At 47.4% G+C, this 22,956-nt stretch overlaps 2 protein-coding genes across 2 annotated transcripts; one reads left to right on the forward strand and one right to left on the reverse strand.

Annotated features, from left to right (window-relative positions):
* Window positions 1–370: 370 nt before the first annotated feature.
* Window positions 371–7,437, reverse strand: npat (nuclear protein, ataxia-telangiectasia locus). The gene is made up of 17 exons (XM_076977353.1): window positions 7,242–7,437; window positions 7,035–7,153; window positions 6,782–6,842; window positions 6,615–6,693; window positions 6,474–6,514; window positions 6,136–6,339; window positions 5,977–6,052; window positions 5,758–5,872; window positions 5,460–5,551; window positions 5,293–5,374; window positions 5,117–5,213; window positions 4,907–5,011; window positions 2,776–4,593; window positions 2,544–2,656; window positions 2,366–2,456; window positions 1,035–2,266; window positions 371–798 (listed from the first exon to the last, which is right to left on the reverse strand). Exons 1-17 carry the CDS (start codon window positions 7,276–7,278, stop codon window positions 718–720), a joined length of 4,443 nt encoding a protein of 1,480 aa, XP_076833468.1. The 5' UTR covers window positions 7,279–7,437; the 3' UTR covers window positions 371–717.
* Window positions 7,438–10,426: 2,989 nt separating this feature from the next.
* On the forward strand, window positions 10,427–22,181 carry hif1al (hypoxia inducible factor 1 subunit alpha, like). Its single transcript, XM_076976009.1, has 16 exons — window positions 10,427–10,559; window positions 14,522–14,712; window positions 14,824–14,978; window positions 15,383–15,467; window positions 15,568–15,680; window positions 16,506–16,693; window positions 17,861–17,967; window positions 18,131–18,278; window positions 18,434–18,654; window positions 19,146–19,282; window positions 19,384–19,479; window positions 19,566–19,702; window positions 19,841–19,946; window positions 20,040–20,154; window positions 20,407–20,487; window positions 20,630–22,181. Exons 1-15 carry the CDS (start codon window positions 10,540–10,542, stop codon window positions 20,481–20,483), a joined length of 1,896 nt encoding a protein of 631 aa, XP_076832124.1. The 5' UTR covers window positions 10,427–10,539; the 3' UTR covers window positions 20,484–20,487; window positions 20,630–22,181.
* Window positions 22,182–22,956: the final 775 nt, after the last annotated feature.

The following is a 22,956-nucleotide window of genomic DNA, read 5'->3' on the forward strand; positions in this document are numbered from 1 at the left end:
CACTGGTAATAATAGGTAATCTAACCCCCCCCCCCAGTTCTCTTTAGACACTTTTGCACCACAGGCTAAATATGGACAGCATCTATAAAAAGCGATGTGTCATTTAATATTGAAGGCGATTTGCTCATAATGGAATCATTTTTCAGGCAAAACGGTTTATGATCAGGTGTCTGGTTCTCTTCAACTCTGGCACAAAGACCTGCATTTTCTCCTCAGGGTAAGTGATTCAATGACGTAAGTAAAATAAATAGACTATTTGACTTGTTTAGAAATTTTAGTGTTATTGTATAAAACGATGCCCCCTTGAGGGAAAACAAACAAACTATTTTAACATAACAGCAAAGGCGAGAATTTACAGGCAAAGCAAAGGTCAAGTTAAAAAAGAAATGGTTTTATATACAAATTTGAGCTACTTTACAACATGACATATCTGTTAATTCATAGGGGACATAAATAATGTTTTAAAGGTGCTGCACTTATGTACTTCCAAATGAGGTACAGTGTTATGTCAAAATGACTGGAAAAAGAAAACTGTACAATAACGGTCCCTGGGATAGTACGTTATCTAATATACACGTGCACACACTGACAAACAGATCAGCATACACACTCCTGTACATAACTGCCACATGAGGCATTAAAATGAGACAAAGTGCTAATTGTATTTATCAGCAAGTCTAGCCAAGGCGGGACTCGTCCCGAAACGTCTCGGTCGCCTCACTCATCGTAATGCAGGGACGACAGGAACTTGTCCACGTCCAGATCACGTGGGAAGGAGTCCAGCAGCTTCTTACGCTTCTGCAAGACAGACGAGAGGGGTTTTTTTCTTTCTTTTCTTTTGTCGTTTTAAATGCGACGTCCTCTGGTGGTCAGATACGGTTTCGCTCAAGAAAATTCACGTTTGCTTTTGCGACATTTGGCAGACACTCTTATCGTGGGCAACATTCAGAAGTGCTTTGTTTATTTATGCAAATTCACACAGACGTGAACCGTCTGTGATTGGACGCTAAACACAGCCTATGAACGCCACTCACCTGAGCTTTCTTCTTACTGCCGGAAGAACCCGACAGCGGGAGCTCTTTCTTGGCGGCGGGGCTCAGCTCCGCGTGTTTGCGCTTCTTGCCGCTGGAGGTGCCGGACTTGGCGGTGCCGGCCTCCTCCTGGCGAAGGCTGTCCTTCAAAGGCCCGCCGGTCCTGGCCGCCCGAGACAGGATCATGAGCGTGTGGGCGGCCATGTTGATGCTGTTCTCGCTGCCCGCCTCGCTGGCGGGACTGCAGGACGGCAGGTCGGGGGTGGCGGGGGGCGGCAGGTGCCTCGGCGTGCCCTCCGCGTCCCGTCCTCCCCGCCTCGGCCTCGACGGCGTCCTCAGCCCGTCCAGGAAGTCGTCCGGGACCCGGCCGGCCCCGGACCCGGGCGTCCTGGGGAGGGGAAGGTCCAGGCAGCCGGCGCCCTTCCTCCTGGGCGGGGTGGAGGTGGGCGTCTGGCTCTGGATGTCCTGCAGCATCTCCGCCGCCTGCTTGGTAAGCGGACTGGTCTTGCACAACGGCTTGGCCAAAGACGCGGGCGTGGCGGGTCTCGCCGACGCACAGCCCTCCGCGGAAGGGGCGGCCGCCTGATGTTCCCGCCGACCTCCGTCCAGCTCATTCTCCTTGTTGGCGGTGACGCCGGGCGAGTCCTGCGGGGTCCCGCTCTCCCGGGCGTCCTCTGGTGTCTCTGCTGTTCTCCTTTCTGGCGATTCCTCTCGCGAGGGATCCGTCACGGGCCTGGGGCTCCGAGAGGGAGACGCTGAACTCTGCGCTGCGTCCGCGGGCTCCGCTACGCCATCTTCCCTGCTTGACGAGGACTGCGGTCTCCATTTTGGCTCTGATCCGACAGAAGCGTGGGGTCTAGTCGCACAGTTTGAGGTGTCCGTTTCTGCCACTGTGCCTTCGACCGCCTGTTTTTCCTGCTGGTGTACAGCAGGCTTGTCGGACTCCTTCGCCCCTGACGTGGGACTCTGCTCTGGTAACCTGACTGTCTCCACCCTCCTCTTCACACCGCTGGTGCCTAAACTACCCGGCTGGGCTGGACCCGCCCTGCTGTGCTCCTTCACCCCACGGCTAGCAGCTGCAGTGGTTGTTCTGGACGTCGTCCTCGTCTGGCCGGCCGTCTCATCGAAGCAAAGAATCCTTCTATGACTCGGGCTCACACCCGTAAAACCCTTTAGCTGCTCTGAGCTCGGAGAGACGGTGGAAAGTTGGCCAGTACCAAATATTCCTGTTTTACCTAAAAATAAAAGTGCATTTTAGATTACAACCATGTATGCTTTAACCATTCTTTTAAAATGGCACCAACATTGTGTGGTTTTTCTTGCTGAAGTCTTACCCAGTTCCACAGTGTCCTTAGGCATCAGTTTGGGTTTGGACACAATCTTCGCAGGTTGGTTCACCAACGTGGGACCAGGCAGAGCCAACATCTATACAACAAACAGTAAAACAAACTCATTTAAAACTGAACTCAAAATTCCTTTCGCAAAGTTAATTTAAACGGAAAACATTTCTACCTGGTTGGGTAGTACTGTGAGTTTTCCTGTGCTGTCGTGTCCAAACACGGACATGGACAGAGCCATGTTCTGCAGCGTTGGCGAAACCGGTGAGGAGATGATGATTGATGATGCTAGAGAGAGAACCCATGTATGAAGGAACAACAAAACAGACCAAATGATGCAGAGATGAAACCATAAAGCACACGTCAAACGTGAACGAGCTGATCTAAAGAAAACGTTCCTGACTTACCAGGTGTAAAGGACTGAGGCACATTTGCTGCCATGGAAACAAGAGCCCGGGAGCGAGGGGGCGTGGCTACCACATGTGACGTACAAGGTGCCGGTCCGTGAGTGGCAGAGCCAGGAAGCAGCATCACAGCGGAGGGGTGATCGCCCGTCGCAGACGTCGGATCCGCCACGACCAGGTAGCTGCTCGCGGCTCGAAACGGCGAGCTGGCCGGTAACAGCTGGACGAAACCGGCGTCCTGACCGGCGGGTCGCGCGTGAAGGAGCTGCGAGCTTGTGACGTGGGTCCCGACGCTCTCCGCCCCCTGCAGGTTGCTCACCGCCTGTGCGGTCTCCTCCGGGCTTATGGACGGAGGGGGACTGGGGGGCAGCTTGGAGGGAGACTTGGCTGGGGACGAGAGGAAGATGGTGGGGACGGGGTCTCCCGTGATGCTGGAGACAGCCTGGCTCAGGACGCAGTCGCCGGTCTGCTCCTCCTGCTCCTCGCTGATGATGATCTGCAGAGCCACTATCTTACTCGGGTCCGGCTCGGCGGTTTGGGGACAGGGGTCGGACGCGGTGGACGAGGGGTGGGAGACGGACGCTGGGGGAGAGGACACGGCCGTGGAGGGGACGTAAACGGGTGCCATGGGGGCGGGGACAGCTGCTAATGGAGCAAGAACAGATGCTAAGGGGGCGGGGACAATTGCTAAAGAGGCTGGGGCAGACCCTGAGGAGGCGGGGACAACCGCTAAAGGGGCGGGCACAGACACCGAGGGGGCAGGGAAAACTGCTAAAGAGGCGGGCACAGACACCGAGGGGGTGGGGAAAACCGCTAAAGAGGCGGGCACAGACACCGAGGGGGTGGGGAAAACCGCTAAAGGGCCGGGCACAGACACCGAGGGGGCGGGGACAGACGCTAAAGGGATGGGGACGGATGCTGAGGGGGCGGGGACAGACGCTAAAGGGATGGGGACGGATGCTGAGGGGGCGGGGACAGACGCTAAAGGGATGGGGACGGATGCTGAGGGGGCGGGGACAGACGCTAAAGGGACAGGGGCGGTTGTTGAGGGGGTAGAGACGGCCACAGGACATTGGGTAGCCGAGGCCAAAAGTTCAGAGGACACAATCCCTGCACAGCTGGGCGGAGCCTCCCCGGGCCCGCCTCCCGTCTCCTGTGTGCAAGTGTCAAGTAAAGGAATGTGACTCGTTGCAGGCTGCTGCCACGAGGTCTTGCTGGACACGGCCGTGTTGTGTGTTGACCTGTGGCCCGCAGGCTCGCAAGTGCTTTGGCCAGCGGCGAGAAACGCTGCCGCCATCACAGTTTCCGCCGCCCTCTCCTCCTCCTCCTCCGCTCTAGCCGTACTTCCTGGGGCATCCGCTCCCACAACGGCAGTGGGCTCACCTCGCCCGTCGGACCCTGCCATGTTTTTACTGGCCTTCTCGGGGGTGACCCTGACGGGAGAGCTCCCCCAAACCACCTCTGCTGTGTCACTCGCAGGATGGTCCAGCTCCATGTCCGCTCCCTCGTCGGACAGACAGGCGCGCGATGCGGTCCGACCCGGGCCGCTTTCCGGCTGGCCGCTTGCGGCGGGGCCGACCCCTGCGACCTGCTGACCCCCGACGGGCGCCGTGATCCTGCTTTCGGCTCCTTTTTTGGCTTGCCTGCTTCCTCGGGCGGCTGGGGTGCGTTTGGGAAGCGGCCGTGCGGGACCAGCAGATACAGGACCTGCACCGAGAGGAGCACACAACTTCCTCTTGCTCTTTGACGCTTGTAAACTGCTGCTCCTCAGTTTACGCATGTTCGTTTCTCTTCCTGATGTGGAATCTTCCTGTCCGGTGCCTTAAGAAGACAAAGAATGAACACAGTTCATCAAATGACCTTTGCACTTTGAACTGTTGCAGCAGGGTTCAGGATACTTTCTACAGGAAGAAGAACTGAACTACTTTCATTACTTTGTGAAAAATTATTTGTCTGTTACTGAGAACATCCATGGTCATGCATTAAAGTTGCAAATATTAAAACACGTTGACCAGAAAGCAGAGTTCATCGTTCCCACTGTTGGTCTTTCTGAACCACAACAATCGCATATCCATCATAGACAGTGGGCGGGGCCAATCTCAGGCTCGTCTAGGCAGGCTGTCGGAACACTCGCCTGTTTCCATAGCGCTGTCGCCGGGGTCTGGCCCGTCAGTCTCCTGAGCACCGTCACTCAGCCGCCCGTCACCGAGCTCACCGCCGTCAGCCGTCTTGCATTTACCTTCACACGGTCCAGTCAGTGAGCGTTACGCGCGGGTGCAAATCACACGTCACATACATTCAAGACATTACAAATATCAGGGATAAAAGTCAAGCAAGATCTTACCACAATCAAAGAGGTCAAAGAGCGCCTGAAATGCAGGATCGGACTCCGTCTGCTGCAGAATGTCCTGAATGGCATCATCAGTCATATGGATCTCACCCTAAACACAGAAAAGAGCAAATGAGCCACTCGTGAGACGGTAGGTAGAACACACAGAGAAGAGTGAACACCCAGATCACCTGCAGGCCCAGGATCTCATCGATGGACTGTTCCGGCTCCACTGTGCTGCACGCTGCCTTTGACGACTGGGGGCTGTTATCACTGTTAATGTGACAATACAGAGGGGTTTTTACAGAAAAGTTATGACCATAACATGCGATTTTTGCAATTTGGTGACATCGTTTACCTTGCCAAGATTTTGTTGATATTTTCTGCTAGCTTCTCTTGTAAGGATCGGTCACTCAGGATCTTTTCTCGTGCGTTCTCGATCACCATTTGCTACGAAGAAAAATTATATGGCAAAATATCCAGTGATACAGAAGGACCAGAAAAATGTCAAACACTGCAAATCATACTGCATGATACTGCAATTATTAAAAAATGTGTTTAATGCAACTTTCAGTTAAATTTTTAAGAACCCCTAGGAGTCTTTTCACAAACTTCTCAGGCAATACTATGAACCCGAAAGCGTGATCTGGGCTTACAGATATGTTCTCGGTCATGGTCTCCTGGCTGTTTGCTTCCACAGCCAGACTGCTGGACACCACAGAGCTTCTGCTGGCTCCATGCTGACTCCCCGCCCTTCGCCGCGGAGAGTCACTGAAGGAACACAAGGATGCCTTTTGTCATTTTTACCCATCCATACCCAAAACATGCCTGCAAAGAAAAGTAATTATACAACAACAGGAAAACTGTTCTCTTGCCATTTCCTGCGGGCTGGAGACAGCGGTCCCGGGACGATCCTGTGATCAGGTACAATAATTTGTAAAGTTGACTCTCCTGTAGAGAAAGAACGTCCCGTTACGATGTGCACACCAGCAGGAGAGAATGTCCCATTAATCAGACCAGCACCCTGCCCTGACCTGACTGAGACAGGCTGATCGTGGAGGGTCTGGCCTGCTGGGAGGTGTGGCACACTGGCGTGGAGTGTCCCAGTATGCTTTGAGCCACAGCCACAGGACTGGCGATGCAGTGTCCAGGGGTGGACACCGTCAGGCCGCCAGGGGGCTGCGAGGACGTCAGGGCCCTCTGACGCCGCAGGCTCTGAATACTGTTCTGTGTGCGAACTGTTAACACCACAAGGACACGGGCCCTTATCATAAAGAATATTTCTCCAGTGCAGATAACATGGTCTGTGTATTGCAAACTTGGCTACAATTAATTATTCTAGAGTCGGATTAGATACAGCCATGAAACTTACGCCTCTGGATTTGTTGAACTGCGGGGGAGTTTTGCATAGATCTGCGAACAAAAAGCGGAAAGAATGAAGTAGTGTTCTTGTCGTAGAGAATCTTAACACCGAACCCACAATACAAACACTCAAAACCGCCACGGATTTTACTTGATCTGGCTAAGAGTGAAATCCAGCTTTTTCCACAACGACGTCATCACGACCGGTATATGATTCTCATGGTATGTTTCTGTAAAAGAAATGCAAAAAATTAAAGACAAGAAGTAATACAATTCTGATCACAACGTAACTTCTTCTGAAATATATGAGGCACCTACCTTTTGCTTTGACGGCAATGTATTCATTTAAAATCGTGGTTAGGTTTTTCCCAAACAGAGACTGTGAAACAAATTGCAAGATAAATACTCAAGTTAATGAATTAGAAAAGCATCTCAAACTGACCAAGACTCACGAACCCCACTGATTAAGGAGATCTTAGGACCACAGAACCACCTCCATGGGCCATGAAGCCCAAATCAAACAGTGTGGCGCTATATGAGTCTTGTTAGGGGGTGTAGGAGAGGCACGTACGAACACACAGGCGGGGATGGACCCGTCCTCGGTGCTGTGCTCGGCGTACTCCCTCAGGTTCGGGCTCTCCTGGATGAAGGCTCGACCCGTGGCCGCCAGTCCCTCCTGCTGCAGGTACCCTGCCACAAAATGTCCACTGTGAGGACGCGGAGACCAAACATCTCAACAGCCTCACTTCAAACGGGCTAAACGTCTGACTGGACTCACCCAGTACGAGTCTGGCTACATCGGATGGCAGCAACATGTTGGTGTTCTTGTGTATTTTAAAAGTTTGTGATACATCTGACGGAAACGTCGCGAAACGTCAATGAAGGCAAAGCGGGACGGTGCCGTGGAAGTCTCGTGAAGTCGAAGGTGCCATGAAGTGAAAAGGCGCGGAAAAGCTTCACTTACCCGGAAGTTGTTCCGACAAAGTGCGCGGCGGACGTGCTGGGAAATGTAGTTTTTCCCACTGTTTCGACCGATCAACCGCTCGTTACATATTATATCTTTTCGTGCTACTGACGTGATAATTACTAAATGATGAGCATTCTGGTCTTTTCGTCAAATGCCCTTATTCAGTTCAGCTGCGTGGTAAATGAGAATGAGGTACTAGGGGAAAAAATCATGCATGTTGTCTGCTTGACGTGGCCTATACTATCATTGACACTCATTCATCTATTTCCATTCCATTGATTCCTGAGTAACATTGCATTTTAGTTTTTAACACTCTTTAATACTGCACTAAACATCTGACATCCCAGAATCAGATGTCAGAAGTGTTAATAGGTAGTACAACACGCTACAGTGAGGAATTTCCTTGAAATCATGTTTTATTATAAGCTATTTTCTAACATGTATTTCCATAGGCTACATTAATCACCTTGTAATTTATTCAAAACACCTTTCATGTAGACATACAGAATGTATAGAATGTACAGTTTGTGTTAGTAATGCTCAAAGTCTGTATAGATTTTACATCATAAAACCATTGCATGCTGGATATTTTGGAGTTAAAGTACACAATCAACCTGCTATGACACTGCTGTGTTAGAGCCCAAGCAAAACTGTGGGGTATTATAAATAGCTCAACACCCACAGCCATGCTACTACTATATCAGTATGACACCAGTAGCACCTCTGCCAATAGCTTTGTAAGCAGTCGGCCTGTCATAGAGTTACCAGTAAGTAACAGAATGGAGGGTGGATGATTTATTACGTGTGCTAACACAAATACTAGTTTGTAATTGTACACACAGCTATAAAAAGTATACAGTGCTTAATAAAAGTACCCAGTGAATATAATTACAAGGTATAGGTGTTCATGTTTTCATAAATTATATTTTAAGGAACAGTATAGGAGTTCCACACATACTATCTGTGTATCTTATACGTGTATGTAAATATGTTCTGGAATATTTATAACATGTGGTTGTGTACTTTTGTACTGTGGTAAGGAGTGTGTATTATTTGATGGCAAAAAAAAGTGCATTTACATATTTTCATGAAAGGTCTCTTTCATTTTTGCGATACACAATGTTGATATATCTGACCAAATATTGATATACACACTGCACATAGTATTAATGTCACATCTATGAACTTGACTGACTGATTGTGAGGAGCTGGTCGATTTTTTTTATTATTAATGAATTTCCTCAAGATAATTGACCAACATGTTGGGATAATGATTGTTACAGAACACATTGAAACATTACATAATTACATTAAACCAGTTTAGAAGACCTAATTAAGATAAGATAAGATAAGATGTCAAAAGACTTAAATGATTATATGCTGATCAAAATATTAATGGAGCACTTTATCATATTTTACATAATAGCATAACACTGTATAATGCCAAGTAAACTGAATGTCAGGTATATCAATCTGTCCAGTTAAGAATCATAATGAAAGTGACAACAGGTGCATTGAAGAGACAATAGGTCCTGAGTTCTAGTGCAGGACAATGCCTAACCTTATGCGTGATTTCAGTTTTGTGTTTTGATTTTATCAGTGTGATTTTGAATCCTACCCTGATTTTGGTTTCCACTGACCATTGTTATATAATTTTGTTGTCAGTCAAGACCACTATATTAGTAAAGGTTTTCAACTGTAATGTTTAATTCATTGAGCAACTGTGTGTCATTTTAGTGCTACAATAAATGTTTGAGCAGTGTATATATAAGGGAGTTTTATGTAAGATAAAGATATAGTACCATGACTCCAGTATTTTGGTTAATGTGTTACAGGATAATATGATTGCACAATTGCTATGTAAGAAAATCAACACACAGTCCAAAGTTATCTTATTTAAAAGTTGATGTTGATGCAGACATCAAGCATTTTTGGATTATATGAATGCGTTAGAATTTTATATAATGATATGACATATGATGCAATATGAGCATTGGGAAAACATTTAGTATCTTGAAGTTCAACACAAGATGAGGCTGCATGGTAAACCCTCTTTCACTGGTTTTCTTTCTGCATGAACATATGAGGATTCTGAAACCAATGTGTAAATCAAAGTAAATACTGAATTGTTGACTTTGCTGAAAAAATGGCAACTTTCTGGTGAGCAGTTAAGTAGTGAACTGCTCTAAATATGTAGGTATTTGACTCACACCAAAGGGAGATATGTCAACATATGGCAGGTCAAGGTAAGAAGGTTATGCCCTCCTTATTGAGGTTTGTTCAAAAGTATAGACTCAACTACTACCAAGCTCTGATCCTGTTTGACTGTATAAACACTCTCTTATTGTATTATGGCTTTGAGGTGTGTGTGTGTGTGTGTGTGTGTGTGTGTGTGTGTGTGTGTGTGTGTGTGTGTGTGTGTGTGTGTGTGTGTGTGTGTATACTAGGGATGTATATCGTCACCACTAAGCTAGATTCGATACACATCTCGATACACTGCCAACGATGCGATATAACTGCAATACTCTGAAACCCCTTGTCGATGCGATGCGATGCGATACAAATGCGATGCGATGCGACACACTCACGAACGTAAGTTGTTGAGCGGGGAGGTTACGAGGGGGTAGCGGCCGCAGAGATGTCCACACCGTGCCGTCTTTTCATGCGTGTCGCCAGGTTCGTTGTGCTACTAACGTATTTAGCCCCACGGCATTGTTTGCAGATTGCGTGACCGCCTCACTGCAGGCGATGCATCGTGAATTCGCCCGCAAATTAAACTCGATGCACGTTGAATCTACCGATGCAGTCGTATCGCAGACATGTGTACCGATTCACCGATGTGAATCGGTGAATCTCCACATCCCTAGTGTATACATGTAACTTGAATTGTTGTTATAGACATTGCTGACCGTGAAGCAGAAGGACTTTTATTTTGACAAACGAGCTAAGCATTTGCATGTTCCCCAAGCGCCTCCTCCACAGATCGGGATAAACAACTGAGGCCCGCCCTCGGATTTAGCTCGCGCAGCTCCACTGCTCCACCAGTTAGCTTTGGTTAGCTGTACGGATACTGACACTGGGATTTGGTTTCTATTGAGCCTGAGCCATCATGGACTCCGTGCCTAAAAGGTAGGGTTTATCTCTATTATATGTAGGAAGATGTGTGTACACTATATATATATATATATATATATATATATATATATATATATATATATGTATATGTATATGTAAATATGTAAATTCGTGTTTTCTAAGTGTAGCTACAGTGTTAATACAGCTACAGCTGTGTCGCTCTCAGCACTGTCGGCTAGCTGGGACAGCTAACTCGCTAGGACAGCTAGCTGGCTAGGGTCGCTAGTTTTCCTAATATTTTTATTATTTGGTTAGAAATACAGGTATAATCCAAATCGTTTGAGTTTATTTAGGTCGGGTTTTATTTTGTTTTTGTGTTATATTGAAATGTTCACCGTAACAATCAATGGGGTAGATAGCAGCGCGAGCCTGGATTACAAAACAAAGCAGTCGCACGAGGACAGGATACAGATTACCCTGCAGATTATACTGCAGATTATACCTTCAAACTGGATTAAAAAGCAATAGTTGTAATTGACTTGTGCATTATAGCAGTGTTTATTGGGATAACGTTAAGGTATTTGGCACTACTGACCTTAGCCTTTCTAAAAATAATAATCGGCACCAAATTAAATCCATACGGGTTTCTATTACTTTTGAGTGTTGTTTTAACATATTTATTGCCTGAGCCGGAGACGTATTCATTTATTTTCCCCAAATGCCAAAACGTGCATTTAAATGGCAAGCGTTAAAGTGTAGCTAGCGTATGAAAGAAAAATAATAACAACAAATGTGTCCACACATGAACATTTTAGCTTTTGCTTTAATAGGAAGCTTCATTATTAGTGAGGTGATCAGTACTAAATGGAGAGCAGTGTGTTTAGTGGTGGGACGACTGCAGGGAACATCTTGTTCTTTTGATGCAGATCGCGTCCATCTTCAGCTTTGTTTTGAATACATGACGTTTCTCGCTTGAAACTTGCGGATAAACTCGAGGTTTTGACCTGCTGACCATATGGGACGGAACCATATTGGGGTAATTGGGCAGAAATATAAAGAACAGTCTACAATAATACTGGCATCCAGAGGTGTACAGAGGTTGTTTCTCTACTTTCATTGAAGAGCACAACAGTGTGTAGGTCCAAATGAGAGTTCAGGCTGGGCGCCAGCTATGTGAGGACACGGTGTTCCTGGACTATCATGAGAATGTGGGGCAAACCTGACGTGTGATGAATTCACACGTGTGTACACTGGAACATACGCACTCAAAACAGACCCACACAAGAGGAAGCTTCATTTATATTCTTTCAAATAACAAGGGTTTCCCCCTGGCATGGTTTGCAGCCCACATCGAGACTTTATAAAGCCATTCAATTAATTTCAGTAACAAAACATGGTTATCTAGGCGTGTGATATGTAATGATCTTATTTGGGGACCTTTTATTTCAGATTTGTTTTTAACATTTAATGTTCAGTGAACTCTCGATTGTTTATTTAATTGTAGTTAACTCCGAATTGTAGTTGACTGTAGTTTATCCTGCAACACTCTGTCATAATAAAGAACAGTTTTCTAAATTACAGTTTCCTGGATTACTTAAGAATGTTATGAAGATTTACACCGAGACCCAATACTGTCTGTGCAATAATGATGTAACAAATGTCATAAAAACTGTTTTTATTTTGTAGAAATCCTAGCTATAATGTTTCTTCTACATTTTCTGTTGTGATCGTGGTGAATTGAGCTCTATACGAGACCAAATTAACATGACTTATGAAGTTCAGTCCTGTCTTTAACCATGTGTTTATCAAATAAATATTAGCCAGTGTATTTTAATGTATTCCAACGAATGTGTTAATCCTAATATGTGGCAGTGTCCTAACAGTAATGGTCTGTCCAAATCCAGGAGCCATAAGTGCAGTATGCAGAGATCTTGGCTCGGGATTCAAGTTGCTGACATGTTCTTTCTGTACGCACACACACACACACTCTTGCGCAACTTATGTGCTTTTGAATATTGCTCTCAGTGAGATTTGTACAAAAGACACATGCTCTACATTCGAGCCTGAATCAGGCCGATTGGCAGACTTGTGCTTGGTTCTGTAACAAGAAAAATATTTGAACTGCAGCTGCAGAATCTTAAATCCTGTTAAGTGTTCTAATAAGGGTTCAGAAAGTTGGACATATTTAACTGATACTAGAATGGCCCGCACACAAGCTTATTACTTTTGGTGTGCTGTTTATTGTAAGTGGTGCTTGACCTATTCCTTTGCATTATATAATTGTTCTTGGTTTTTCTGGGTCACCAGGAGTGGTGTAGAGGGTATGAGAGTTGGAGTTGCAGGAGTGAGTTGGAGTTGCAGGAGTGAGTTGGAGTTGCAGGAGTGAGTTGGAGTTGCAGGAGTGAGTTGGAGTTGCAGGAGTGAGTTGGAGTTGAAGGGTGTTCACTTTTGGCTGAATTGGCATGCAGTTTTTTCCGCAATTTGTTTGCAGGTTTCTTGGACTGTGTTTGATTTGGGACTCGTTCTGTATCAGATCATGTGACCTGTACTATCCTGATTGGGGGGGGGGGTTAAAGTGACTAATGCATTTGTGATGCGATGACGACGGTGTTGTTGTGAAGGGCTGTGTCCCGGAGGTGCGGACATCTGATGCTCACTCTTTTGCATTTCTTGCGACCTTAGCTCCAGCGACGGTCAAGCACTTTGTCATTTTTAGCTCTCTAAATATGCATTATGGGTACGTTCAAGCGCTCCGGTGCTTTGACCTGAGGAGACCCCTGGGGTACTGCAGGCTGGAATCTTAAGGTTAAGAAGCTTACGGATTATTTACTGCTTTTAGAGTTTGGTCACTTCTTTCCATCACTGACTTACTTTGGTATTTGTTCTTATTTGTGGCACGTGTGTTCAGTTCCTGCTGTTCAGCGCTGGCAAGCCGCACCCAGCAGAGCAAAGACAGGAGTCAAAGGAGGACAGAAGTGTCCTCCTCAACGACGCCTCTCAATGATAAGGGGGCAAATGTCCCACGATCTCACCCCAACTACTCTGCCATAACAAATATGGTGTAAATGTACAGAGGGAGATCTCTCTATGCGTTCCTGTGAAAAGCTGTAGCTGAGGTTTGCGTGGATCCTAAACCCTGAGGTCTTCAGTCAAGAACACGGACACTAGGCGTGTCCTCGCTCGCCATGTGACAAAACATGTGGACTTCTATACACATTATGCTTGTGAACATAACAAACATTCTCAACAATACAGTACATTTTTCCCGCTTTCATCTGTGGAGAAGTACACCTGATGAACGTGAACCTCTGTATTTTGGGTGTTAGGTTGAGAGAACACAGTATGCATTTAAAGACCAAAAAAAGCCTCCTTTAAAATGGAGGTTGTTCTGGGCCCTGGAGTGTGTTTTGGAGTTGAGTTGGAGTTCCAGAGGGTGGTGTTGGGGTCAGAGGTGAAACTGTTGAATGCTGGAGGATGGGCCACGGTGCTCACATGTGAGACTAGCTTCTGCCCTTCAGGCCTGTGGGGGAAGGGGAGGCGGTTAAAGGAGCTGTTTTCCTAACTAGGAGCCGAGGTAGATTTCTTTGACTGGAAAATAATTAAACTGAGAACACTTTTAAGTGGAGCAGGTTTATGCTGAAGCTAGCAAAAAACAAAGAAAAGAAAAGGGGAAAGGAAGTCTGAATAAACTGGTGGCGTCACTCTTGTTTTGTGGTTTTTGACTAGTTCTGCTCTGAAGAGAGCTGGAGGGCTCCGTGTTTGGATGGGGGAAGGGTGTTTATTACACCAAAGGGTTGTTGGCTGCCTGCTAACATTCGTGAAAAAAAAACATGTAGACATGATGTAGATATCTCTTCACTGGAAAGTCTTTTGCACCCACATGGAAAGGTAAATTTCTACAGGTTAATCGTTAGAGTCCGTTCAAGCACTTGTGATCAGACCGCAGGTTATTTCGGCTGCTTGTTCCACGTGTCTGGTCTCATCGCGGCCTCTCTCCCCCCCCCCTCCTCCCACAGGCCGAGCTCAGACCTGCGCAAGGTGCGTTCGCGTGACGCGGCCCGCTGTAGGCGGAGCCAGGAGACGGAGGTGTTCTACGAGCTGGCCCACTCCTTGCCGCTGGCCCGCCGGGTCACCTCCCACCTGGACAAAGCCGGCATCATGAGGGTGACCCTCAGTTACCTGCGCATGCAGCAGCTGCTGTACTCCCGTAAGCCCTCGGGCACCTTCACATGATCAGACATGCCCTTACACTGATCAGACTGACCTCCGTATGGGCCTCTGTTTGTTCTGACCTGCTGGCCTCGGTCACTTTCCTCAGCGCCAATCAAGGAGGAACCCGGGACCGCGGCGGACGAAGACCCCACCGACGCCTTCTGCCAGCAGGCTCTGGCCGGCTTCGTCCTGGTGCTGACCGAAGAAGGCGACATGATCTTCCTCTCCGACAACGTCAGCAAGTTTGTTGGCATCACCCAGGTGAGTGACGCCTGCCCTCAGGAGGGGGCACGCTACACAGGGCGTGGCGGCTAAGCCTGTTCCCGACATCAGATCCCTTTGGATTCCCCACCCCTCGACCCCTCCCACATATAAATCTGTTCATATCAACACTGCGAGAGGCCTATCTTTGAATAGTACATATTGTACATGGCTTTATATGATACTGACACACTTGGAATGGTGGCCTGTTTATACTGGGATCACATAGTCGGCTAGCTAAGGACATTTTGCCAAGAAGCTCAGCTAAAATAGTACAGCGGGCCGGAAGGACCTTGTGGGGAGGATCTGACCAGAGAGAAACAACAGCTACGCTCACCCTGGTTCCTGCAGCATTGCAGCTCTTGAAGTTTTTTCGTGATCGTTTCTTATCTAACGTTGTCTAGATGGATCTGCTGGGTCAGAGCGTGTATGACTTCGTTCACCCATGCGATCAGGAGGAACTGAGAGACCTGCTCACCACCAAACCAGGTACAACACCTCTCCCTCTCCTCCCACTCCCACCCAGCTTGCCGTTGCTCACGTTGCGATGGCCCGGGTGAACCGTATCATCGTGCTCTCGTCTGTGCAGGCCTCTCCAAGAAGAAAGTGGAGAAGTGCACGGAGTGCAACTTCTTCCTGCGTATGAAGAGCACCCTCACAGGCCGGGGCAGGACCGTGAACATCAAGGCCGCCACCTGGAAGGTAAACGCACGCTCCGCGCCCAGCGCCGGCCGTCTTGACACAGCGCCGCAGGCCCGTGTTTAGCGTGTGAGTTCTTGTCCTGCGAAATTCTCGCCCTGCCCCAGGGGGACGAGGGGAACTCGCTCTACAAAGGCTGCGCTGTTATCAGTGTTTGCATCTTTAGCTTTGCTCTTCCAGGCCGGGTTTCCTGCACCGGTCAAACGTGCTGGCGTTGGTGTTTGGGGTTGGGGCACATGGTGTGACCGCTCGTGATTGGTCAGTGGTGGGGAAACTGTTTAGATGACAACAAGTGGTCAACATAAGGAATCTTCGTCGTTTTGTGCTCCACCCTCTGCAAATGGTCTTTGCTGATGGAAAAACACAGGCCGTCAGATCAGGAGTTTTACGTTTAGCAATATCCCATTTATAACCTCATCACAACAGCCATCAAATTAGTTGTCATTTGCAATTGGTTTTTGTACTGTTAGTAAACCTGTGATGGACTCATTCTGTTCACTGTAACTGGAGTACTCCAGTCTGTAGATACAGGTTAGTGCAGGGTCACTTCCAAAAAGCCAAATGGGCCTACAGCAGCTTAATGTGTAGCTGAATTTTCTCAATGTTTGTTTGGTTCTGATGAAGCAATCCTGTCAGAACTGTTTCAGAACTTGCTGCATTGAGTTTTCTAGTAATACCACACAGGATATTGCTTCGACCGGAGTCTCTGAGGGTGAAGTAAGTTGGTCAACTTGCTCAAACTGCTTGTGTGTGTGTGTGTGTGTGTGTGTGTGTGTGTGTGTGTGTGTGTGTGTGTGTGTGTGTGTTTCTCTTCAACTCTGGATCCAGGTGCTTCACTGCAAGGGTCATATCCACACATTCAGCGCCAGCCCGGAGGGTTCCTCTCCTGCGGGCAGCTACGTGGTCCTGCTGTGTGAGCCCATCCCCCACCCGGGCTGCGTGGAGTTCCCTCTGGACAGCAGCACCTTCCTCACACGCCACACCATGGAGCTCAGCTTCACGCAGTGCGACGGCCGGTGAGCCAGCCGGGGCCACGCCGGCCCTCCCCCGACACCCCTAGTGCTGTTAAAACACCTGCAAGACGGGCCATGGAGGCGTCTGATGTAGTCTGGCACAAATGAAGGGGAGGGGGGTGTAGGCTGGTGTTTTGTAATGGGGCTCATTTAAAAATTATGATCGCTGTGATCTCAACATTGACGAGGCCGACGTTGCAATAAAGATTAACGAGATATATCGCACCGTGGTTGTTGCACACAGCGCGAAGCAGTCTTGCATACCAAAATGCCACACCCCCGCACAGTCATTTGGCAGGTCAGGGGAGTTTGTCTGAAGGACTGAACTCTGTTCACCTCCTTTGGCAAAGCATCCAGTGCCTCTGTGTGTGTGTGTGTGTGGGTGGGGGGTTGTGTGTGTGTGTGTGTGTGTGTGTGTGTGTGTGTGTGTGTGTGTGTGTGTGTATGTGTGTGTGTTCTACCAACACTAAGAATAACTACTGAGCCTACGTGCACAAACCTTGTTTTTCCCATTGAACTTAGCTGTAGTGTAGTGTACAGGGCAGCTGGTGATTCAGTGGGTCACTGGTCCTTCAACTCACCACTTTACACTGTACACAGTGTATTCAATTCAGTTACAAAAGGGTAGTTAAACTCTCTTAACATCTTTACTTCTCTGCTTTTCTCACTGGGAGGGTCTATTAGAAACCTACAAAGTGGGATCTTATTTATTGTTTGATTTTAGTTTGATCTTTAATAGTATCTTTAACCCTGTTAGATTTGCATCATTTGCTGATCTGAATCCGTTTTAAAAGGCGGTGTTGTGTTACAGCACTGAATAATCTGGCATGCTAGTGTCAGTGATTGAGTGGTGAAGGCTCACATGACGAGGAGAAACCGCTTTTACCCAGGGTGGGAAAATGTAACGTCACATGTCCAGATTCTGCTCAGGTTCGCCCTCGTGTGGCTGGAGTGGGGAAATACAATCTGCAGCTATTTGCAGATAAGGTGGCTCTTAACAGCCTTTCTATAATTAGGGACTGAACATACCTGTGGGACACTCAGGGCTGCCAATTCTCCTCAGCCAAAGTCCATTTCAAGTGGTGGCTCACTTTATAAAGATATGTTCTGTATAAAGGATTATGTGACTTTTACCCAAAGCAAAGAGTTTATAAGGAACTCTGTTCACAGGGTGACCGAACTTGTTGGATACCAGCCTGAGGATCTGATTGGCCGATCCGCCTATGAGTTTTTCCATGCCCTGGATTTCGATCACGTGACCAAGAGCTTGCACATCTGTAAGTAACATTTCCTTACGATGGCTAATGTACTACATTTGTGAATTAATAAACATGTTCACAGTTCGAATGCCAAAGCAAAAGATTCAGAAGTGTAACTAAAAGGAACCAAACGTATTTCGTTCCCAACGACAAAGGTTTGATGTGTTCTGGTTTGTCACAGTGCTCACCAAAGGTCAGGTGTGTACCAGCCAGTACCGCTTCCTTGCCAAGAATGGAGGCTTCGTCTGGGCTGAGACCCAGGCCACCGTCCTCTACAATGGCAAGACCTCCCAGCCCGAGGCCGTGGTGTGCCTCAACTTCATTCTCAGGTAGCTGGACCTTCTTCCACTATCGTTTTCACCTTCCACTTTTGCTTCTTTGCCGAAAGATCATCATCTCGACAACAACCAGCAAATGCCAACCACTCAAACCCCGGCGTGTCCCCGTGGCGATGTCTTGAGCTTCTGTCCCTCTCCGTCCCCAGCGGGGTGGAGCAGGCGGACGTGGTGTTCTCCATGGAGCAGACCCGCGGTGAGCGCACGGCGGACGTGACGTCCACGACTGGGACGGAGGACATGCGGGAGGACGTGAGCGATGGCGACAGCGGCTGTAGTAGTCCCGAGCTCTTCCACACGCTGAAGGACAACCCTGAGGACCTGGTCCAGCTGGCCCCCGCCCCAGGAGACGCCGTCATAGCCCTGACAGGTGGAGCGATAACACACACTCACCGCTCAGGTTACTGTGGAGATCTAACCGGGTCGTTTCCTGGATATGGTATGAATAGGATTTGAAGTTCTCAGCTGACAGTAAGCCAAGCTGGTTACTCAATCAGGAGGGTTATAGTTTTCTAAACACTCCTAAAACAATCTTTTATCTTGTAAAAAAAAATATAAAAAATAAAAAAGGCAACTTAATCCTGCTATATTTATTTTTTTATGTTATATATTTTTTAGTTTGTTATATATTTGTTAAATAAAGCAGTTTACTGCTCTGAGAAAAAAGCGCATAATTGTCATCATGCCAAGTGGAAGTCTTTCTAAACTTGTTGGCAGCGTTGGGTCTCTTACTGACGTCATGTGTGAACACCCAAAGCAGCTCGCGTTTTATTGATCGTGCTTGTTTGAAGAGTCTTGCTTTCGTTCTCCCTCACATGGTGGTACATTGCTGCTGTTGTTTTTCTGTTCCTTCCACCACAGAGGACACGGACCTGTCGTTCGGGCCGCCGTCCAGCCCCAGTGGGATGCCCAGGAGCCCCAAGGACCTGTGTTCCCCCCGACTGCGCCAGCTGCTCTCCCCCATCTTCGACAGCCCGTCTCCCGGCTCGCCCGCGCTGGTGCGTCCCGTCGGCCTTTCTCCCCCCGTGCCGGTTTTGTGTCGCGTTTTCCCCACACGCTCCATCCCGCGTTTGTGTGACGCCGTTTCTCTGCCCCGCAGAGCTCGGGAGAGGAGTCGCCCATGGACACCGGCGACGTGGAGAAGTTCTTCGCCCTTAAACCCGAGGAGAGCACGCAGCAGAAAGGGCCGATCGAGGTTAGCGCCTTGCGTCGATTTCGTTTTAAATGGCGTCCGCTCTCGACTTGCCATGCGGACGAAAACCTCATGTTGGAATTTTGCAGGACATGGACGAGATGGATCTGGACATGCTGGCCCCGTACATCTCCATGGATGACGACTTCCAGCTGACCTTCCTACCCCAGTTCCCCGAGGCAGATGCCCCAGGCAACGACGTACCGAGCACGGCGTCTAGGAAGAGGTAGGGGCGTCTAGCGGACACGCTGATGTCGGAGCTTTACCGGGTCACGTCTCCGGAGGATCGCGTCAAGCCAGTTATGTAAAGTGAAGGAACACTGTGTACTGACGCACGTCATTGTGCCTCGCTGTTGCTAAACAGGGGTCTGGAGGAAGACGAGGATCTACCCTCTCTAACCGCCAGCTGGGAGAAGAGACACAAGAACTGTTCTATAGAGGAGGAGTTTCTGCTTAGTCACGACACTTTGGTAAGGATATGCGTGGTATACGCGGCGTGGCATAAGCAGCGATGAAGATTGTTAATGACTGAACGTTTCGAAATTTTGGTTGTTCTGGTTTAGACGGGCCTGCTGGTGACGGACGGTCCAGACGTGCTGGAGCCATGGAGGCAGAGTCAGCTGCTGACCGACCGAGACCCCGTGCTGGGAGGGACGCAGGCACTGTGCGATACAGCAGGTAAACACTAGAGGGCGCTGTATATTAACACTATATTAAAGTAGTATTGCATAAGTCTAAGCAGAGAATATCCCCACTGTGCAACTTCCCCAGTATCTCTAGTACCAGAGTAACAGGTTATCACGGGTTTCGATGATATTGGTTTGATTTCTGGACTGATTCTGATTTGATTTCTGTTCAGCGATGTTTTTATGTCGAGCACTGATTGTGTCCTGTGTTTGTTTTTTTTTTTGTCTTGCTTGTTCCCAACAGCTCTGATGACTGATACATTCTTATCACGACCGCCGGATGTAATGAGTCGGATAGCTGGGACAATATCCCTCACCTGAGAAGGTGGATTGTGGATCATGAAGCTACAATCATGGTGCTTGGCTTTAAGGCTGACCTTGTTCGGCCGTCTTTCTGTTATGAATTCACTGACCTGACCAGGACTTTCTTTTTTGTGTGTGTGTGTGTGTGTGTGTTTTTAACACAGCTTGGACACCACGCATTCACAGTGACAGCTGCACGACATTTAACTTCTGCACGTCACACCTGAAACGGAAGGGCCTGCACCACATGTAACGCACATAATAGTAGTGATTTAAAGTACAAATGAAGAATACTCAGTTATCCACCATCAGCAAATTAAAACCGCTTTGGAAACGTCGCTTCGTGACGAGCCGTGAAGGAAGGGATCATTGTTGAGTCTTCCACTGAGGAGCAGCAGGGTGTTTGAGCAGAGCCCTGTGCAGTTAGTCATCCTCTTCATCATCATCATCATCCTCCATCTCCACGGACACATCTGGTATTACAGACTGTCTACATACAAGGGGACTTTGCTTAGACACCCTCTCCTAGCGTGCTTAAGCAGCCCCAGGCCAAAAAGCCACAGACCTCAGTTTCAGAAGACATGGAACCGTTAAAACGCCGAATGACCTTCAGTGCCCACGACTACCAGGGTCTGCTGCCTTTTGCGTTTGAACATTTCTGCAGTGGAAGGGAACATGTCCAAAGGGGTTTCTGAAAGTGGCCTGGTTTTTTTCCAGAGAGGTGTGCCAGAGTGAGCCGTAGCAAATCCCACACCGTAGTTCATTGTGCTTTGTGTTGGGCAACCTCAGCTCTGTCACCATTATCATTATTTTTATTTTTTTGTGACTGAAAATATTTTCCTGGTGGTTCTATTTGAAATGAGTGATCTTGCGTAATATCGAGCCTTCTTTTAAACGGATTACTGATACATCACTGAACGCCATGGATGTCAAACGCAACAAATACTCCAATTTTTTATCAGTGGCATCTTTTTTATAAAGCATTTTATATACTTTTGCATAAGCAACATGTAAGTGAATATAAAGATTTTGTCTTTTTGTCGAACTACAGATCCTGTTTTTGTTTTCGTTTTTGCGCTACTTTCCCGATTTACTCTGTGTGTCCTTCTGCAAAGCGCACATAACAAAACGAGCCATGTTTCTTGTCTTCTACAAGATTGTTTGTTTTTTGTTTTTTTTTCTGTAGTCGTGTTGCTAGAAACTCGTATGGGCGGATCCTCTGGGTTCACTCATGGTTGAGTACAAGTGTGTATGTGTGTAATCGTACAGAGGAGTCGTCGAGTGTGACTGAGGGGGGAGGGGCTTGCGGTCAAATACCTTTGATCTGTAACTTTTACATTTAATTAAAAAAATGCCTTTTGATCTTGTAGTATACCAGTATATTGGATAAGCTTTCTCTCTCATGATACAGGAATAGTTCTCACATTTGGAAATGTTACTTCGTGGGTCTGTTTCAGTATTGTGTGTTTTTGTTTCTTGGAAGGAATGGGTTAGAAATTAGAAGAATCAAAGATATTTTCATAATGTTTTTTTTTAAGATCCAATTCGAGGGGCCTTAAAAACTGTTAGACTAGACTGGGTTAGACTTGCCTTGTTATTTCACCTCTTTCTGGCATTTCTACTTACAAATGTGTACGTCTTGTTTCAGCTCAAAACCTTTAACCATGTCTTGTATTGCCTGAATTAACAGAAATACAATAAATTGGTTTAAATGTGTACATTAAACCTCTGAAACTGAAATCTAAACGAAATCCATTTTGCTGATTTTTTTTCACTGTTGGATTAGACAGCAGATGTTAAGCTTCATAGTAAAAGATGCTTTTGAATGAAAAGTTATATGAAAGACACCAGTGGCACTCCCAGTGTCTCTATATTAAAGTGCGTTTGGCAAGACGTGCCTCCGCGCGCTCGAGGTTTCTTCCCACATTTCTCTACAGGAGCAGCCATGGCTGTTGGGGCACAGCAACATTTACAGCAGGGCTGTTCCTAGTCTAAACAACACTCACCCTCCACATTCTTTCAACTTTCTCTTCAACGAGCTTCATAGTCACTATTCAAAGCATGAACCGCACACCACGATTATAAAGCACGGGGCATTCAGTGTAACTGAGGAATAATCGGGCCGCTGTCGATGCGTTTTGTAGAGCATTGAGTTCAGTTGAAAGAATGAATGCAGTAAAACTCCAGTGTGTCCACTGCCTCTGGTAACGCGTCCTAGCGGTGGAGAGACTATGCCACTTTGACAACAAATGTTCTAGTTATGTATCGGGGATCCGGTCTACCCTAACTGCACTACTGTACTTTTCTGCAGGGTTTTTTTTTTCCACTGAACCAGAAACCTCTAATCTTTTTTTTTTCCTAACAGAAACCAAACATTAGGTTTCCTGTGGCACAGAAAAAGAGATGAGCCTGCACTTGACATCACCGGCGCATTACATAAAAACGCCATTACAATGAGCTGGTGGATGTTTTTAAAAAAAGGAACTGACCA

This window comes from Brachyhypopomus gauderio, chromosome 16, assembly GCF_052324685.1.
Source record: "Brachyhypopomus gauderio isolate BG-103 chromosome 16, BGAUD_0.2, whole genome shotgun sequence".
NCBI lineage: Eukaryota > Metazoa > Chordata > Actinopteri > Gymnotiformes > Hypopomidae > Brachyhypopomus > Brachyhypopomus gauderio.

Coding starts and splice junctions, on each gene's coding strand:
- npat (XM_076977353.1), bottom strand. CDS start 7,278: ATGTTGCTGCCATCCGATGTAGCCAGACTCGTACTGG. Junction 5,375..5,459: donor ATCAACAAAATCTTGGCAAG/GTAAACGATGTC, acceptor TCACATTAACAG/TGATAACAGCCCCCAGTCGT. Junction 5,214..5,292: donor ATGAGATCCTGGGCCTGCAG/GTGATCTGGGTG, acceptor TTCTGTGTTTAG/GGTGAGATCCATATGACTGA.
- hif1al (XM_076976009.1), top strand. CDS start 10,540: ATGGACTCCGTGCCTAAAAG. Junction 18,279..18,433: donor TGCCTCAACTTCATTCTCAG/GTAGCTGGACCT, acceptor CTCCGTCCCCAG/CGGGGTGGAGCAGGCGGACG. Junction 19,480..19,565: donor AGCAGAAAGGGCCGATCGAG/GTTAGCGCCTTG, acceptor GGAATTTTGCAG/GACATGGACGAGATGGATCT.